Here is a 16,082-nt window from a genome sequence, read left to right on the forward strand (position 1 = left end):
ATATCAATGTCAGTAAAGGGTATGTGAGAAGGTGCTGGAGCCGTATAAACGTGCCATACTGGTATTGCAAAGGCTGACCTCAACCTCTACGAAGCTTGAGCTTTCTGAAGCTCTCAGGAGGACTCAGTGTACTACGATAGTGAGTTCGTATTCCACCTAACACTCTCATTTACACGGTGTGGTCCGTTTGACACTGCCAAACATGCCAGACACGGCGCCGGGATGACTGCCACGAGAGACCTCAATACGAACCATGCTACGAGCTGAGAGGGACTCCAACAGCCCGAGAAGAACCTAAACCATGATAAGGGACCGAGAAAATGCACTGGGACCTCCAATGACTTCCGAGAAAAACATCCCTATTCACTATGGGCGGCGGGCGGCAGTTGTGAATGTCGGGTTTGGATGTTTGTAGGACGACCAGCGGGCGCCCAACGGACCTTACATCGCATTCTCGGGCAGCGGAATCACACGGTTTATATGCGAATATCACGGCTACATGGTGCGCATAGGGAAGGTCTACATTGGTACGGAAAGTGCAGGTGCGCACGGCATAGGGTAGGTGGGCTTGAGCAAACGGTCGTCAGGTCCACCGTCACTCCCCCACATGCTCTCCGGATCGTCACATACTACTGGTAAGGCTGATCTAGCAAACGATTGGCCTCTGAATATCCTGTTTGTGTTTGCAATCATGATGCCGATTCAACTTGGCGGCGGCGCGTAGCGGCACAGGGCAGAGGAACATCAGAGAGCGCAATTATTGGACCCGATAGCTACGAATGGAAGCGTCCAAAGGCCAATCCCTTACTGTTGATGTAATTAATTAAACTGTGCAGTACGGCTCTTGTATACATTCTTCTTTATCTCTCATTGGATTTAAACAACAAGCAAACAAGCAGACAACTAGAATCTACCAGTAGTTTGACCAGCAGAGCAAGTGTGTTGCTGTAGGACTAGTAATTCAGAACCTCCACCTACTATCGGTCGAACAGACTTTCTCCTTACAAGAACGATTGCAATTGATAGAATACCTACCTGCTGCAATAGTCATCAGAACTGATTGACTTTTCACCGACAACATCAATTAGATATCCACCCACCATACTGTGGTGTAGCGGGATAGATGAAGCGATCCGGGGATCACTTGTATAGGGAAAGGCACTACACAGGGATAGATAGGTCGATCAGGCCTGCTAAGAGAGATTAAGGCATAATATACCTACCTCTAGAGGCTTATCGACAGAGGCAAGTATCTACTTATCCTACCTATCCACTTGCCTTTCGACCAAGCCATACGACCCTGCGTATGGAGTTTATCAAACACCTTATCAACCAACTCGCGCTGTTTTGGTCCCAGCGGGTAGATGCGATGACCGAGCTTTGCTCCTGCAGCGTTCCAGTCTGTCACTAAAGGGACTTTTAGCCAGTCGGACTCTTCAACGTCGGCAGGCTTTCCGTCGTCCGTAAAGAGTGCTGTGTAGTCGAGCATCAGCTTGTTGAGCGACAAGGCTGTTGCTTGATCACTCTCACCGGAAGACTTGATCCCTCCCAGTCAGTGGTTGGACAAACCTATAAACAAGCCAGGGGGCATTATAGATAACTGGGTGGGAGACATTCACGAATACCTCTCAATCAACTTGGACGTTAAATTGTTTGAACAACCAAGAAGTAAATCTGCCTTAGGCATGACCGAAGGGATAACTCATCGCCCAAGTGAGCGTTCGACCGATCATTCATCCACTCCTAGCGTGCCGGGCAACTTCGATAACGCACCAACCTCTCCTTCGAAATCTCCTACCAAGCGACCTCAACCCCAACGGCAAGCGAGTGTGGTTGCAGGTCATTATCTGTGATGTTCCATACTATAGAGGCATCTATCCGCGACAATACAAATAAATTGAAAGCAATGGATTACAACATATTGTGCTTCCACCTACAAGGCCTTGATCAACCTTACACAACCGAGACGCCTATCGAAGCACCACCAACGCCACCGATTGAGATGTTCCCCTCTCGTCACCTCACTCTGCAGCAGCGATGGATCAACTACCTGTAACCTCGATAACCTACCTTTTGCAATTGGCGACATTTAAGTATTGTGATCATAGTAGGAGACGATGTATCGATCGGATCGATTAAGGCTCTACCTGCAGTATCCATCGAATCGAGCCATCGAAGTCAATTGAATCTCCGATCGTAGTAGGAAAAAGAGAAAGAATACCCAAGTTTGAACTTACGACCGATAGCCACTTGACATAGCGATTGATAAACTACCCACAAGAGTGATCGATCAACTAATCACAAGATTGATCGATCAACTGCCTACAAGAGTGATCAATCGACCACCTAAAGTAAGGGAAAGGGATAGGATATCCAGGGTCGACCCCACAATCAATATCCCATCTATCGTGCATGTCGTTATCCTACTATCATGATCCTCTACCATCATTATTAATCCTGCCATTACCATGAACAAGGCAAAAGAACAAGGCACATTACAGAATATCTCCTTCTCTTGACAGACCTAATGAACAAGACAATATACAACTACAAATAGAAAAAGAACTGGCTGTACGGTGGTTGTCCAGCAAAAAGTCGACAACTTTCCAGAGCGGCAGCGACAATTGACACAGAGGGAGATGGGAATATGACAAGAGGACAAAAGAACGCAGCGTGCTGCCTCTCTCTTACGGTACCGTATTGGCAAGCTGTAGAGCGGTAGTAGTTGGTAAGAAAGTTTTAGTTTATTTAATTGCTGAGTGTAAACTCGTTCGCGTATGTTCATGTACATACATCCGTGATCGAGCATGACAATCAAACATTCGTCAACGCCATCCACATCAAGAACATACATACATACATGTACTTCATTCGTACGAGTAACCACCCACACATATAAACGTTATCATCCCCAAGCTACTCGTACAATCCGATAGGCCATCCCTACTCATAGCGCACCAGCATACCACACATGGCTAGAAAACGCACACCCTTCTAGTGTCCCATGGCTGACGCGTTCCTGGCCCATTCCCCCTCACCACCCATTGGCTCAACCACACAATCCCCATCGCTGCGCCTCTTAAGCGTTACGCCACACCTTGCGTCTTTTTTCTTCTCGGAACCAAACAACAAATCCGGAGCAGGTATCTCCTCTGAGAGAGTACGTAGGCTCGCTCGACGCTACGAATGAGCGCATTTACAAGCACAAGCACAAATACTTCATTCGTGTATGCATGCAGTGCGGAGTACGTACCACGGAGGAGAGGAGGGGTATTTATTGGGACTGTACGAGTATGCGTATAAAAAGTACGAATATACGTAGATATGCGAACCGCCCATGTGGAGCGGGAACGGCCTAGGCGGGCGGAGCTTGGCTGGATGGGAGTTAGATGGGGAGGTATAATTAACTGCGAGGTAGGACGGATGGGGATATGTGAACCGCCTTGACTACGAATCTATCCTGTTGTTCCTACATAGCTATCTACAATATTGATGTAATTACGGAGTGCCTAGGACAATAATTGTAGGTATGGACATTGTTTCTAGATTCGCGACATTGCCTTCCCTTGGCTTAGGGTAGGATAGGCCAGCGGGCTGATAGTCAACCAGGGGGAACGGAGGACGGAGGACGGAGGACGGGGGAACAAGACCAACCGACGGAGGATGGAATCTGATGCAATTTTCACAGTTCTGCGCGCATCGCTCTCCATGCAGCACCGATCGTCCGGTAAACGAAAACGACCTCAGACATCAGGGTCAGCGTTCAACAACACAAGAGTTTACCAAGACCCAGCTGAGTATGCTGCCGTCTACGTAGCCGCCCGGGGCGTCTTTCTCATCCACAATGATAGCTATGTGGGTATTGTACACAGTAAGATCAGATGCGCTCTTCGCAACGCGCACCCCAAACGGGGTCATCATCGTCGCGAGAATGCGTCGATGATTCCCTTCCATGATTCCACTATCCAGACCCTTTTTCTTCTTCTTCTTCTTCTCTTTTTTTTTTTTCCATAACCAAGCAAATTACTGAATGTGGCAAGCAAGCAAGCCATCGATTTTCAAAAGCCATGGCCCTCGGTCTGGTTCTGGCCCAGTTCGTCTGGTTCAGCTAGCTGGCTTTGGTTGCGTTAATTTCCTAGGCCAGTAATGTAATTAGTTTTTGGATTTTCTTAGCCTCCGTGCCATGGCGGCCGGCGGCGCAGGGCGCAGGCGAACGTCGCGTATAGGGTACGCGTAAAAAATCGCAAGCTTGAGTCAAGAGAAGAGAGAGACTTGTACGGAGGTTATACGGAGTATACGCAGGCTGTACTGCACGGCGTACTCTGCGTGTTGCTAGCACGACGACGGGAAGAGGGAATTTGATGAGGAGTTTGGAATGGGGGAATGTTGCTGTGCTTGTGTTTTTGATATTGCTGTCTTATATGTAGTTAGGGGGAACAGGCAAAGGGTACAATGATGCTGTGAGGAACCTGGGAGGTACAGGTACACTAGCAGCAGCATAGCGCAGCGCAGTGCGCCCAGCGCTGAGCAGCACTGAGCAGCAGGATAGGGTGAGAATGTGGAAAATGTGGAAATGCGTCGGTCTCTTCTGGGTAAAGTTGAAACGGGACCACGCAAGTCAAAACGAGACTGTCCCTGCGATGGAAACCCCGATAGGTTCCATTTCTTGAGAAGTTTCGCCGTGGAGGATATGGGTTTACAACAACAAACCTTTGTATAGAGTATATAATGTAGTGTAGCTTTCTTATAGGTATTACTAGAAGATCTTGATAATAATAAGAACGATTTAAGAACAATGTCGTGGCCACTGCGCCCTATTCCACCACCCCATAGATGGTAGAGGTACATGATCAGCCATCCAGCTGGTGGTCATCAGGGCCTCGGCTGTGTAAAAGCTTGTTCTTCCTTCTCCCTAGAGGCCGGAGTAATAGAGGTACATAGTAGGTAGTAATAATAACAACACATCTAATCTCCTTTCTTTTTAATAAACTCATCGATCTGCTGTTCATTTCTCTCTTCTCTCTGTTTTCGCTTCTTGCAAATCTTCTTTGTTGAAGATCGATCTCATGGAGTAAGTTGGGCGAGTCAAGTGCTGCCAACCATCCCCAAGCCGACTGTCTATACGCTACTGTTGGCCGCTACTCGTACCGTCTCGGAGAATCATCAATTCCCCTTCTTTCACCGAATAACACTCCAGCACACCAACACACACACACCCACAGTGGTCAGTGGCACACGCATCCACCACCAACTAACTACCCACCCGCAATCCAACTCCACTTTGCGTCTGTTCATAACCCCACGCCCGTCCGCCCAGTTTCTCCCCTACATGGAGCTCTGCCTACTCTCTCCTCAACCTCAAAATCACATACAACACCTTCAATCTCAATCCCGATATCGAACAAAGGCACCCTGCTGCCCCCTTTCCTCGCTGGTTACTCCCTAACCAATCCGCGCGCACGACTATTCCCTCTTGTACGACCACACCCGACCGCCAGGGACCCTTCCCAACGCTTGCGCCGATCTCGTCCATGTACTTGGGGACCTCCTGGACGTCTCGATGCCCTCACAACGTCGCTTCCCACCCTCTCACGATTATGAGCTACTCCCACGAAGCTCGGTCGATATACCGAGTCCATCAGACCTAGATGACAAACCCACCAGTCCCTCCTGGGTTGCGCGCCTCGCAGGTGCTGTACCGTTCGGCGTGAAGCACATCTCCAACTACTCCACATACACACACTACATAACACCACGCCGAAAGAAGCGATCCATTCTCCGCCTAATATACTGGTCGCTCTTCTCTATTCCCTACATACTCCTTCTACTTGTCCTCTTCGTGAGCGTCTTCTTTCCCTCCTATACTACACTCCCTCCTCGATACGAAGAACTCCGACAGCTCGCACTCAGCTCCAACCAAACAGGTCGCGCAAACGTTTTCAAAGAGAAGGTCTTCATCGCAGCCTCCATATACGAAGAAAATGGGTCGTTGACATCGGGAGAATGGGCTGAGTCGGTATTGGACCTCGTGGACTTGCTGGGTCCGGAGAATGTTCACCTCAGCCTATACGAGAATGACCCTGATGCGCTAACGCGGCAGTCGCTCCTGGAATTTGAGCGCAGAGTCACATGTATGCTCAACCTCCCCCCTTCCCCTTTGTCATATTATTTCCCACAGAACAAACAAATAATAATTAACACCCTATACAGGCAATTCCACCATCACCGCAGAAACTCTTGATCTGGGAGAACTTCCCCGCGTCACACTGCCCAACGGAGAAACACGAATCAAGCGGATCGCGTTCTTGGCAGATGTGCGGAACAAGGCACTGGCGCCCATCGACGAGGCCGGCGTCGTATTCGACCGAGTTTTGTTCCTGAATGACGTCAACTTCAACCCCATCGACGCGGCACAGCTCCTCTTCTCCACCAATGTCGACACCTCCGGCCGCGCAAATTACGGGGCAGTCTGTGCCGTGGATTTCATCAACGCCTTCAAGTTCTACGATCGATTTGCGACCCGCGATCTCGACGGCTTCAATCCCGGAATTCCGTTCTACCCCTGGTTCACCAGCGCCGGGACAGGCACGAGCAGGAACGATGTCTTGTCTGGTTCAGACGCCGTCCGCGTCAGGAGCTGCTGGGGAGGAATGATTGCCTTCGAAGCGAAGTGGTTCCAAGACCAGCAGCGTCTGCGCCCAAATACCACCCAGGACCTCTCGCCAGCGCCTACGACGATTAGCACGGACACATCTCCATTGCGCTTCCGCTACGAGACCGACATTTTCTGGGATTCATCAGAGTGCTGCTTGATCAATGCCGATCTGCAGTACCGCAGGACCGGTCAGGGAATGCCTTTCGAGTCGGGCATCTTCATGAACCCTTATATTCGAGTTGCATACGACCCGAAAACGTTAGCATGGCTTTCGGTCACCCGCCGACCGGAACTCCTGTATTCTCGCATTCACGATATCTTGAACCACTGGGTCGGATTCCCACAATACAACGAGCGCCAGCTGGAAAACCCAGGAGACGTCGTCCAAGACCGTGTCTGGGAATACGACGACCCTAAACACGCCTTCCAGAAGAACGCCACCGACGATACTTTGTCCGGCCACTATCGCGACGTTGAAAGAATCGCCGGACCCGGAGGCTTCTGCGGCGGACGAAAGCTCCTCGTCATCAACGAGAACCCCAAGGAAGGCGAGGGCAAATGGTCCAACATCCCCATCCCGAAGCCACCAGTGTCACCATGAACTCGCCCGACACAAAACTTCTAACACTGGCTCTTCCCCACAAGAGCATTTAATGCCTTTACGACTTTAAACTCTTTCCCCACTATCTGAATCATTCCATTACTCCAACACTTTCTTATACTACGGATTGCATAGCGAAAAGGGCGCATAGGGAGACATCCGAGATATAGCATTTCTCGGCGGGAGGCATGAAGGCGCATTATCTGGCGAAATGGACGATGACGACGCCCGCGGGTGGTAAAGCCGTCAATTGAGTTTTTAGACCGAACCATACACTGGACTTTTCTTATGTTTCCAGTACGAGATATCCAATTCCCATGGACTTAGAGTAAAATAAAATACCAACTTGATACTGTTACCTTTTGTTCCGTCTTTTTCTTCCTGGTGTAATGTGATAAAATATACAAAGACTGTACTCGTGAGGGACTATGAGAGGAAGCTGCATGATGTGTGACTTGACATTAAACACTCATACAATTAGTTATCATTGCCAACGAACTCTTGTCACATTCGTGCAAGACCATTCATAGTTCAGGACAGTCTCGTTATAACGATCTGATGCCTCTAAGCGTTTTGATCGGTACAACAAGCGGGTGAACCTATTTAGACACTACTGTCATTACGATCTATATTCTGGTGAGTCTTTTGATATTCTCCTTGGTTAGATTATAGTTCGAAACCGCATCGAGAGTCTTTTATAGAACGACGCTACAAAGGATTGTTCCCCCAGGTAAGGGAACTCAGCTGATCGGCCAATCAGAGCCCACTCAAATGGCTGACCACGTGAGGGACAATCGCCAAGGCCCTAGCCATATCTGAGTTAGCACCAAATATTCGGGACATCTGGGACATCAAGGTGCGCGTCGACTGTCATCTTTCCTTATTCACCGCCTGCCAATATCTATTAGCTTTCAAATATTCATTCACTGTAAAGTAACCCATCGTTGATAATACCTCTCGTTTTTCTACGTCCTCCGGAACTATCTACAGCAGTCTTGGCACGCCGACGTCATTTTCATCAACAGCATCGGGGAACATGGGGCTCGACAATGATGCCCGGGGATGGATCATGACGGCCGTGAGTGGCATAGGTATGAGTCGATGACATCTTGAACGCAATACACCGGCTAACCTCACCATTCCAGCGTGTACATTCGGAGGTAAATTCACCAACTATCATTCCAAGACTTGTTCTTTGAAGCTAAGAGAAGAAACTTTCCAGCATCGATCATATGCGTCGACCTCGTTGTCCGGCAGTTCCCAGGCAAGAAACACTTCAAGATCGAAGACAGCAATGTGTTCCTATCTGGCGGCCTGAGTCTAAGCTTTGGAGTCATGGTATGCAGCTACCCGGTCGCTTCTTTGCTCCACTCCACCCCCGGTTTCCAATCGTCATTCATCTCGTCACATGATTGCTAATGCATGTCTCCAGATCTTTTCGGCTCTCTACAGCATGCTGCCGTCTGCGAAGGACTACCTGCAGAAGGGCGGCCTTGGACCCAAGATAGCCACCTTGGTGTTGGTAGGGTGCTTTCTTGCGGGTGCGTTGGGGATCGCGGTGCTGTCGAGAATCCTGCATGGATACATCCCGCACTCGGTGGTGGACTGTGACCACGACCATGGAGATGAGGAAGAGGGAAAGGATGTAGATGGCGAGCATGATCACTCTCATCTCGAAAGACCCATGGAAGAGCATAGCCACGTCCACGCTCATGGCCACTCTCACGACGACGCCGAAGACTCATACGGCACCCTCCCGTCCGGACTCGCTCGACGACCCTCGCTCCACGCTCAAATCTCCACCAAGGTCTCGCGACTCGTAACCGGCTCGAAGGAGTTCTGCGACGAAGACGGGCAATGCTTTGGCTACTCCGACCCCTGCGGTCAAGAATGCTTCCGCAACGTGCAACAAGCTCGCATCCCACGAAGCAACACCACCAACAGCATCACCACCAAACCCAGCCTCCGCGGCCTCCGCTCTTACACGACCCCCCACGAACGCCAACCACTCCTCCAAGACGTCGACGAAGAAACCCCCCTAATCGCACCGGCCAGCATCTCCAATCCCACCTCCCCCACCGCCACGACGAACGGCCACCACTCCGCCGCCTCGAAACCCACCGTCCACAAGAAACCCTCCACCGCCTCCCTCGCCTCCTCCCACCACACCACCACCTCCACGCACTCCCACACCAAGCAACACCACCACCACGTCCCGACCAACGTCTTCCTCTCCATCGGCCTGCAAACCAGCATCGCAATCGCGCTCCACAAGATACCCGAGGGCTTCATAACGTACGCCACCAACCACGCGAACCCCCGCCTCGGCGTCTCCATCTTCCTCGCCCTCTTCATCCACAACATCACCGAGGGCTTCGCCATGGCCCTCCCCCTCTACCTCGCCATCTCCTCCCGCTGGAAAGCCATCGCCGTGTCCGCCCTCCTCGGCGGCGTAAGCCAGCCCCTCGGCGCCGGCGTCGCAGCGCTGTGGTTCAACCTCGCGGGGCGGCGGGATGGCGACAGCGACAGCGGGAATGCAGGTGAGCCGGGGGACGTGGTGTACGGGTGCATGTTTGCGGTGACGGCGGGCATCATGGCGATGGTGAGTTTGCAGTTGCTGGGCGAGAGTCTGGATCTCACGCATTCACGGAAACTGTGCTTTGCGAGTGCGTTTCTGGGCATGGGGATTCTGGGGTTGAGTTCGGCGCTTACGGCGTAGGTGGTGATGTGTGCTGTCTTTCTTGCTAGGACGTGCAGAGGGTAGAGGAGAGGGGGGAGGGGAGTTTACGTTTTGTTGCTGATTACTTGATTTCTTGCTGTGAGGGTTGGGTTGGAGTTGGAGTTGGGGGTAAATACATGAATCTTTACATGCATTTTCCATTTCCATTTCTATCATGTATGACGGCGAGTGGAGTACACGCGAGGCGAACGACGAGACTATGTACATTACCATTACATCAGTATCACAACGAACCCATTACTGTACCATTGTTCTCAAATCCCCATCAAGGCCATTCAATCATGTACGTGCGAAGACGCTTAAAGTACGCGTGTATTATCACCACCCTGATAGCATGACAAACACCAACGACAACACCTCAAACAATCAAATGGAAAATGGATGGTATATTCTCAATTCTCCTATCCTATCCTATTCACATTACAGCAACCCCCCCCTCCGCCCACCCCTTCCACATTCCCTTTGGGGCGAGCGCGCTAAAAACAGTACATTCATTCAAACCATCAATCTCTAAGAGCCTTTGGGTTGGGGTGTTTCGGATGTACGCTACATATGCATGTTGTTTATTTATTCCCTCCTTTTTGTGAGCGACTCTGCGTTCATTCCTCGGCGACTTGGGATTGGATGTTCTGGACTTCTGCTTTGGCTTCCTCCCAGGCGGCTTGGTTTCTTCGGGCCCAGTCGATGTGGCATTGGGCGAACTCCATCTTTTGGGGGTTGTGTTAGGTTTTTTTTTCACTGAAGGGGATGGGGATAGGGTTGGTGGTGGTAGTGGTGGATGGCAGAGAGGGGGGGGAGGGGAGGGGGTTTGAGGGGGAGGCTTACCATGTATCTGCGAAGGTCGTTTTCTTTCTCTTCTTGGAAGCGGCGGAGGTCTTTCATTACGCCTGCGCTTGCGTCTTTGGTGTCTTTTTCTGCGACCTCGAGGGCTTGTTCGAGCTGGGGGGATGTTCAGTATTGCTAGTTGACAAGGTATGCTCGATGAATAGGGGGTAGACGTACCTGTACCAAAGTCTCCCGCGTCTTCCCAATCTGATCTCTCCTCGTCCTCTCGGGATCGACGTCGGCCATGCCCCGGAAAGCATGACTTATGGGCCCGAATAGTTTGTTGGTCACGAAATTACCACTGGCGCTCTTCTTATGCGGGCTGCCCGGCGACGTTGGCTCCCCTTGGGCGGACGAAGGTGCCTGCTCGCCGTGTGTGGGTGGGAAGTCGGAGTCGATCGATGCTGTGTCCTCCTCTGGCCGCCGGTCCTGGCCACTGCTTCGGGATGACGTGTTGGAGGTCGAGCGGTTCCGTGCAGATGGTGGGGAGTAGCCTGCTCCGCTCAGATGCTGCTCCAGTCGTTTGGCTTCGGCTTCACTTCGTTCGAGTGACTCCAGGAGCGCACGCTTCTTTTCCAGTTCGTCCTTCGTCATTTCCTCCTGTATGCGCTTCAGAACGCGGTACCGCAAGACCGAACGCACCACTCCTGCAAACTGTGCGCTCTCTCGCATCGGCTCTGCAAAGCTTGCGCTCAGGGAGGATGATAATTCGGCTGTGGCGATATATGTAGAGTCAACTGCCTGTCCAGTCTTCTCGATAGCAGAGGCAAGCGATTGCGACTGCTCTGAGAGAGAGAATGCATTGAACTTCGCACCCATCTCGGCCAGGTCGTCACCCCACGCAGACAGATGTGTCAATGTTCGACGGTTGACTTTCTCCATGCTACCCTGTAACGAAGTCTCCAGCTCTTTCGAAGATTGCTCGAAATTGACGAAATACGGATCCAGCTCCTCCTCAGTTAGAGTTCGCGACTCAGGCGGGAATCGACCAAACACCTGGGGTCCTGGGGTGGTATGCGCGGCGGAAGATGGCAGAGAAGAATGATGAGGTGGGGATGTGGGCGTTCCCGAGTTTGATGTCTGACCGGATGTTTTCAACTTCGCTGAAGTGGAAGGAATGGGGAGGTAGCTGTGGGCTAGAGTGGGGTTCGCGGCATCGAGCGGAGGTGATTTGAGGACGTTCTTGGGGAGGTTGGACACCGGAGGAGCGTGAAGAACTTCGCTCTAGACAAGTGAATCTAATCAGTATTGTCGCCTGGCAATGTTGTAAGTTTTGACGTGGAAAATGACCTACCCAGCTCGCGTTGGGATCAAGGAACCTCCAAAAGACACCATCATCGAGAACGTCCTTCATGCGCCGACAGCGATTGAGGAAAACGGCCAACATTCTCTTTCGTAATTCAATAATCCCCGCATCTTCCTTTGCTTTGGTGGGTTTCGCCGCATAGTCCGCCATAGAATGCTTCTCGGGAATTGGAGGTATTATAAGCGTGGGATGGAGGTTGACCAGCGTCGCGCGCAACGAAGCAAATTCCGAGTATCTGCGCCGTACTTCCAGTCCCTATGATAAGTCAGCTCCGCATGTATTCAGGTCATCATATATATCCATACACCAGTATTAATGGTATAGGCGATGTAGCCACCGCCGCCCTCCAAGTTCTTCCCCGCATAGGTGATCAGGATGGATGAGTCTGGATTCTCGTACAGCCACTGCTCGACTCGGCTATCATATCCTCCCTTCTTCGGGGTAACTCGCTCTTCTTGCTCGGCTTCCTCTTCATTGTAATCCACGTCGCTCAAATCACGTTGAGTGGTAAACTCGGGCGACTCGTGGAGAGGGGAGGATCCGCCGGAGGGTGGAGTGCCGGTGCGATAGGGCACTGCAAATACAATGCGATTAGTTTGTGGTAACACCTCATGAGTGTCATAAAGTGGGAGCCTTACGCGCACCGGGAGAACCTAAGCCTGGGACATCGGAAGCGTTGGAGTCGTGGCGGGCGAACGAGCCGTAAGGGTTGTTATCCTCGTCGTCCCACATGACGGAGGAAAGAGTACAGCAGTATGTCGGATGGAAGGGGAGGGTCAGGTGTATCTAGAGGGTGTTTCGTTGTCGGCTGTGGATTGTGGGTTGTGGGCGTGGGTGTGGGCTGAGTAGCTCTTGGATGGTGGTTGGTGTTGAGCTCTCTCAGTCTCTCTTCAGGCATTCAATCATCGACCCTGGAAGCTGCGCTTTGCTCACTGCGGGCGGTGACGTTACTCTCGGCCCGGGTCGTGCACTGACCCACATACTAACTACCTCCCATCTAGATATACGCAGTATGATCTCTCAGCATCAAATAATATATCGCCAAACAGCTGTCACTGATCACAATTTGGATTGCTCCTCATATTCAATCAAAAATATACATCAAGATATGGTTGCTACAACTCCGGACATCATCTTCACTCGCAATCCTCCAGCGACGATGCAAAGCCTGCTTGCCCGGTGCTTCCTAGCCGCCCCTCATCAGTCATTGAACTGACTTCTCGAGTACTCTCCGACGACTGAACTCTATTTTTGAGGCTAGGCCGTCCTGGAAAATTCGAGTGAAGAACCTCGCCTGTGCCTTGACTGCTATCCAAGCTGGGTGTGTGTGTTGAAGGCAAGGCTTGGCACATAAGAGGGTAGTATGGAAGAGCAATTGGTGGTGATTTGCATTCATCAACTGTTGCTTTGGGATTGGCAGTCTCGGCCAGTGTTGATGCATCGAGGTCTACCAAAGCAATTGGGCTCTGCCGCCCCGAATCCTGAATAGACTTCTCCGCCTCCTCCCCTACTTCACTTTGAATCTGAGTCTGAGTGTTGCTTTGCACACTGGATTGTCGCTGTTTCAAAACGTTCTGTCGTTTCTGACTCGCCATAGAGAGCGTCTTGCTACTTGCTCCCGGATCTCCCCCTGCCGTGTAGTGATGTTGGCGCATGTTGTGATCTTGGACTTCTATTGACATGATAATGGGGTCAGTAAAGCACCAACGATTGCGAGAAACAGGACAAAACAAAGCTCACCCGGCTTCGAAGCAGGATTTATGAGGAAACAGTACTCATTTCCAAGTTGCTGGTCCCAGGCTCGCTTTCATCTTGCGAATTATCACTGGACGGCCGCTCTTGTCCATGTGATGCCATCTTCGTAGCATGTTTATGTCGCAATGCGGGTGTCTTCTTCCACGTCTTCGATTGTATGAAGGCTTGCGGGAAGATCGCGGGCTCTGGGATGACATTTCTTGCTCTTAGCGCTGAGCGGGGTATGTATGCTCGAGGGATCTGTTCTATCTCCTCATCACTATCGGCCTCTTGTTTAGCATCTGCGTGCTTCGTCGAGTCTGAGGGTTGCTTTGCTCGCGTTTCTACCCATGGAGGCAGCTCATCGACAAAGTCGACGAAGTGTACTGTGCGGTGGACCGGCTTTGCGCTAGGCGGTTGCGATTCAGCCGCACTCTTGAATATGCTTTTGTCGACATGATCTTGATAGACTTGGTGTCCGCAAACTGGTTGGATGGGAGCCGCAAAGACGGGCGCTATCATCGGGGCAGCGCCTGAGGCTACTTGTGGGAACACTGCTGCCGGCATCTGGAATTGCACAGGGTAGACCATCGCTGGTTGAGGTAATTGGTGTCCATGATTCTGATATTCAATCGCTGGTGGTTCGGCCACATTCATTCCTCGGGCATAGCGTTCTAGACGTGGAGGAGGGCTTCGATCGTATCTTCGACGCCTTTTAGATGGCATTGGCGTATCGTCTCTTGCTTCTTCAATGACTGGTTCAACTTCGATAGTGTGTCTTTCCCTACTCCAAGATCGTGACCGTGGTCGTTGAAATTCACCGCGGCCCGGATATCGTCTCTGTTCCTCGTACGGCCTCGATCTCGGATCCGGTCGTTTATACCGTGATCGCAGAGGGAAATCGGCTTCATCTTGATACTTCTCGGCGCCATAATCTTCTTGAACGTCGTTATGGCGCCAGAAATGAAAGAACGACGGTTGCTCATGGCCCTCTTGCGCTACTCGAACGGCGAAGAATTGATCCACATGGTAGCCTTTCCGTCTGAAACACCTCAGCAAGTGGAGTATTGCAACCCACAGCACGATAGCACCGAGAACGCCTGCGAAGACGATGGCTATGATGGTGCTTTTCTCCGTCTTCATCTCAAAAGCCTGCAAATCACTTAGAAACAAAGAAACAAACAGGAAATCCACGTTACGAAAGCACGTATTTTGGAAAATTGAAGTAGGCATTTGTATTTTGAACTCAAGCCGAGGGGCAAGAAATTGTTTGCTATCCCGCTGCAGTGGCTCGATGCCAACAAACATCGGGTGTAATGGTGACTAGCCCAAATTCCAGCATCCATTCATTATCCGCCATGATTTCTGTACTATCGCGTGAAGCGAAGTAAATCCAAGCAAACTCTTCAGCCGGTGCCCAATTATGTGAAAGCGAAGAAAGGTGAAGTTGCCATTGTATGGGCATTCGTGCGTTCGAAAAACAAGAAGATTGTCGTAGTTCGGTTCGATGTAACGTGCCGCACAGTTTGTGTTGTGGAATCAATTCCTTGTGGCATCAACGTTTTGCAAATTATATGACTTTCAATACAGCGTTAGTATGGGAAGCTGTGATAGCTTGTGGAAAGAAATCTATTTCTTCTTACATTATTGGCGGCACGCGTTCGTGCCTCTTCAGCCCTTCGTTCTCTGGCCGCGTCTGCTTAGAAGTTAGTGAACCTGCGTCAAGCCGGGCCAAGTTGTCTAGTAGAATACGTACCTCTTTCGCGACGTTCCTCGGGGGAAAGAGGGGGATGGAGTGCTCCATATCGACGGTAGAGATTGGCAATTCTAGTCCGATACGAGCTAATCACAAAGCAGTGGTTATGATGAAGTTCATGGGGATGGCGGCTAGGTGGTGGGGGAGCAAATCTTACACAATAGCCCAGATGCCAAAGACGAGGAAGGGGCTGAGAAACATAGCGATTATGCTGAGCAGGAGAATAGTATCGCTAGAGGAGAGACCCATTTTGATGTGTCGGCTTTGTGGGTTTGAGTGGATGTTGAAGGTGTAGGGTTGAAAGATTGAGGTTTGTTGTGGAAGTGGAATGAATCGTGAGAGTGGAGGAGAATCGAAGGAGATTTATTTAGATTAGCCCCGTTCTCTCTCACCTTCACCTAAGTTGAACCACTCAAGGTAAAGCTGGATCACTTAAGGCAAACCCAGATCTCTTTAGGTAAAGCA

At 50.9% G+C, this 16,082-nt stretch overlaps 6 protein-coding genes across 6 annotated transcripts; 1 reads left to right on the forward strand and 5 right to left on the reverse strand.

Moving 5' to 3' along the window:
- Positions 1-1,188: 1,188 nt before the first annotated feature.
- BU24DRAFT_174650 (uncharacterized protein) lies at positions 1,189-1,670 on the reverse strand. The gene has a single exon (XM_033521554.1). The coding sequence runs from the start codon at positions 1,487-1,489 to the stop codon at positions 1,226-1,228; it is 264 nt and encodes an 87-aa protein (XP_033383603.1). The 5' UTR covers positions 1,490-1,670; the 3' UTR covers positions 1,189-1,225.
- Positions 1,671-4,173: 2,503 nt separating this feature from the next.
- BU24DRAFT_174615 (uncharacterized protein) lies at positions 4,174-5,204 on the reverse strand. Its single transcript, XM_033521553.1, has one exon. The coding sequence runs from the start codon at positions 4,846-4,848 to the stop codon at positions 4,333-4,335; it is 516 nt and encodes a 171-aa protein (XP_033383604.1). The 5' UTR covers positions 4,849-5,204; the 3' UTR covers positions 4,174-4,332.
- Positions 5,205-5,560: 356 nt separating this feature from the next.
- On the forward strand, positions 5,561-9,975 carry BU24DRAFT_432911 (glycosyltransferase family 69 protein; the record flags this gene model as incomplete). Its single annotated transcript, XM_033529944.1, has 4 exons — positions 5,561-6,131; positions 6,211-7,127; positions 8,463-8,594; positions 8,689-9,975. 4 exons carry the CDS (start codon positions 5,561-5,563, stop codon positions 9,973-9,975), a joined length of 2,907 nt encoding a protein of 968 aa, XP_033383605.1.
- Positions 9,976-10,375: 400 nt separating this feature from the next.
- Positions 10,376-12,859, reverse strand: BU24DRAFT_369189 (sorting nexin-like protein-41; the record flags this gene model as incomplete). The annotated part of the gene is made up of 6 exons (XM_033524394.1): positions 10,376-10,703; positions 10,822-10,935; positions 10,999-12,045; positions 12,116-12,382; positions 12,433-12,701; positions 12,766-12,859. 6 exons carry the CDS (start codon positions 12,857-12,859, stop codon positions 10,596-10,598), a joined length of 1,899 nt encoding a protein of 632 aa, XP_033383606.1. The 3' UTR covers positions 10,376-10,595.
- A 404-nt stretch (positions 12,860-13,263) lies between these two features.
- On the reverse strand, positions 13,264-13,809 carry BU24DRAFT_461520 (uncharacterized protein; the record flags this gene model as incomplete). The annotated part of the gene is made up of 1 exon (XM_033531894.1): positions 13,264-13,809. One exon carries the CDS (start codon positions 13,807-13,809, stop codon positions 13,264-13,266), a length of 546 nt encoding a protein of 181 aa, XP_033383607.1.
- Positions 13,810-13,885: 76 nt separating this feature from the next.
- On the reverse strand, positions 13,886-15,866 carry BU24DRAFT_461521 (uncharacterized protein; the record flags this gene model as incomplete). Its single annotated transcript, XM_033531895.1, has 4 exons — positions 13,886-15,013; positions 15,505-15,557; positions 15,618-15,688; positions 15,775-15,866. The coding sequence occupies 4 exons, from the start codon at positions 15,864-15,866 to the stop codon at positions 13,886-13,888; spliced, it is 1,344 nt and encodes a 447-aa protein (XP_033383608.1).
- Between the last annotated feature and the right edge of the window lie 216 nt (positions 15,867-16,082).

Source organism: Aaosphaeria arxii, assembly GCF_010015735.1.
Source record: "Aaosphaeria arxii CBS 175.79 unplaced genomic scaffold BU24scaffold_4, whole genome shotgun sequence".
NCBI lineage: Eukaryota > Fungi > Ascomycota > Dothideomycetes > Pleosporales > Aaosphaeria > Aaosphaeria arxii.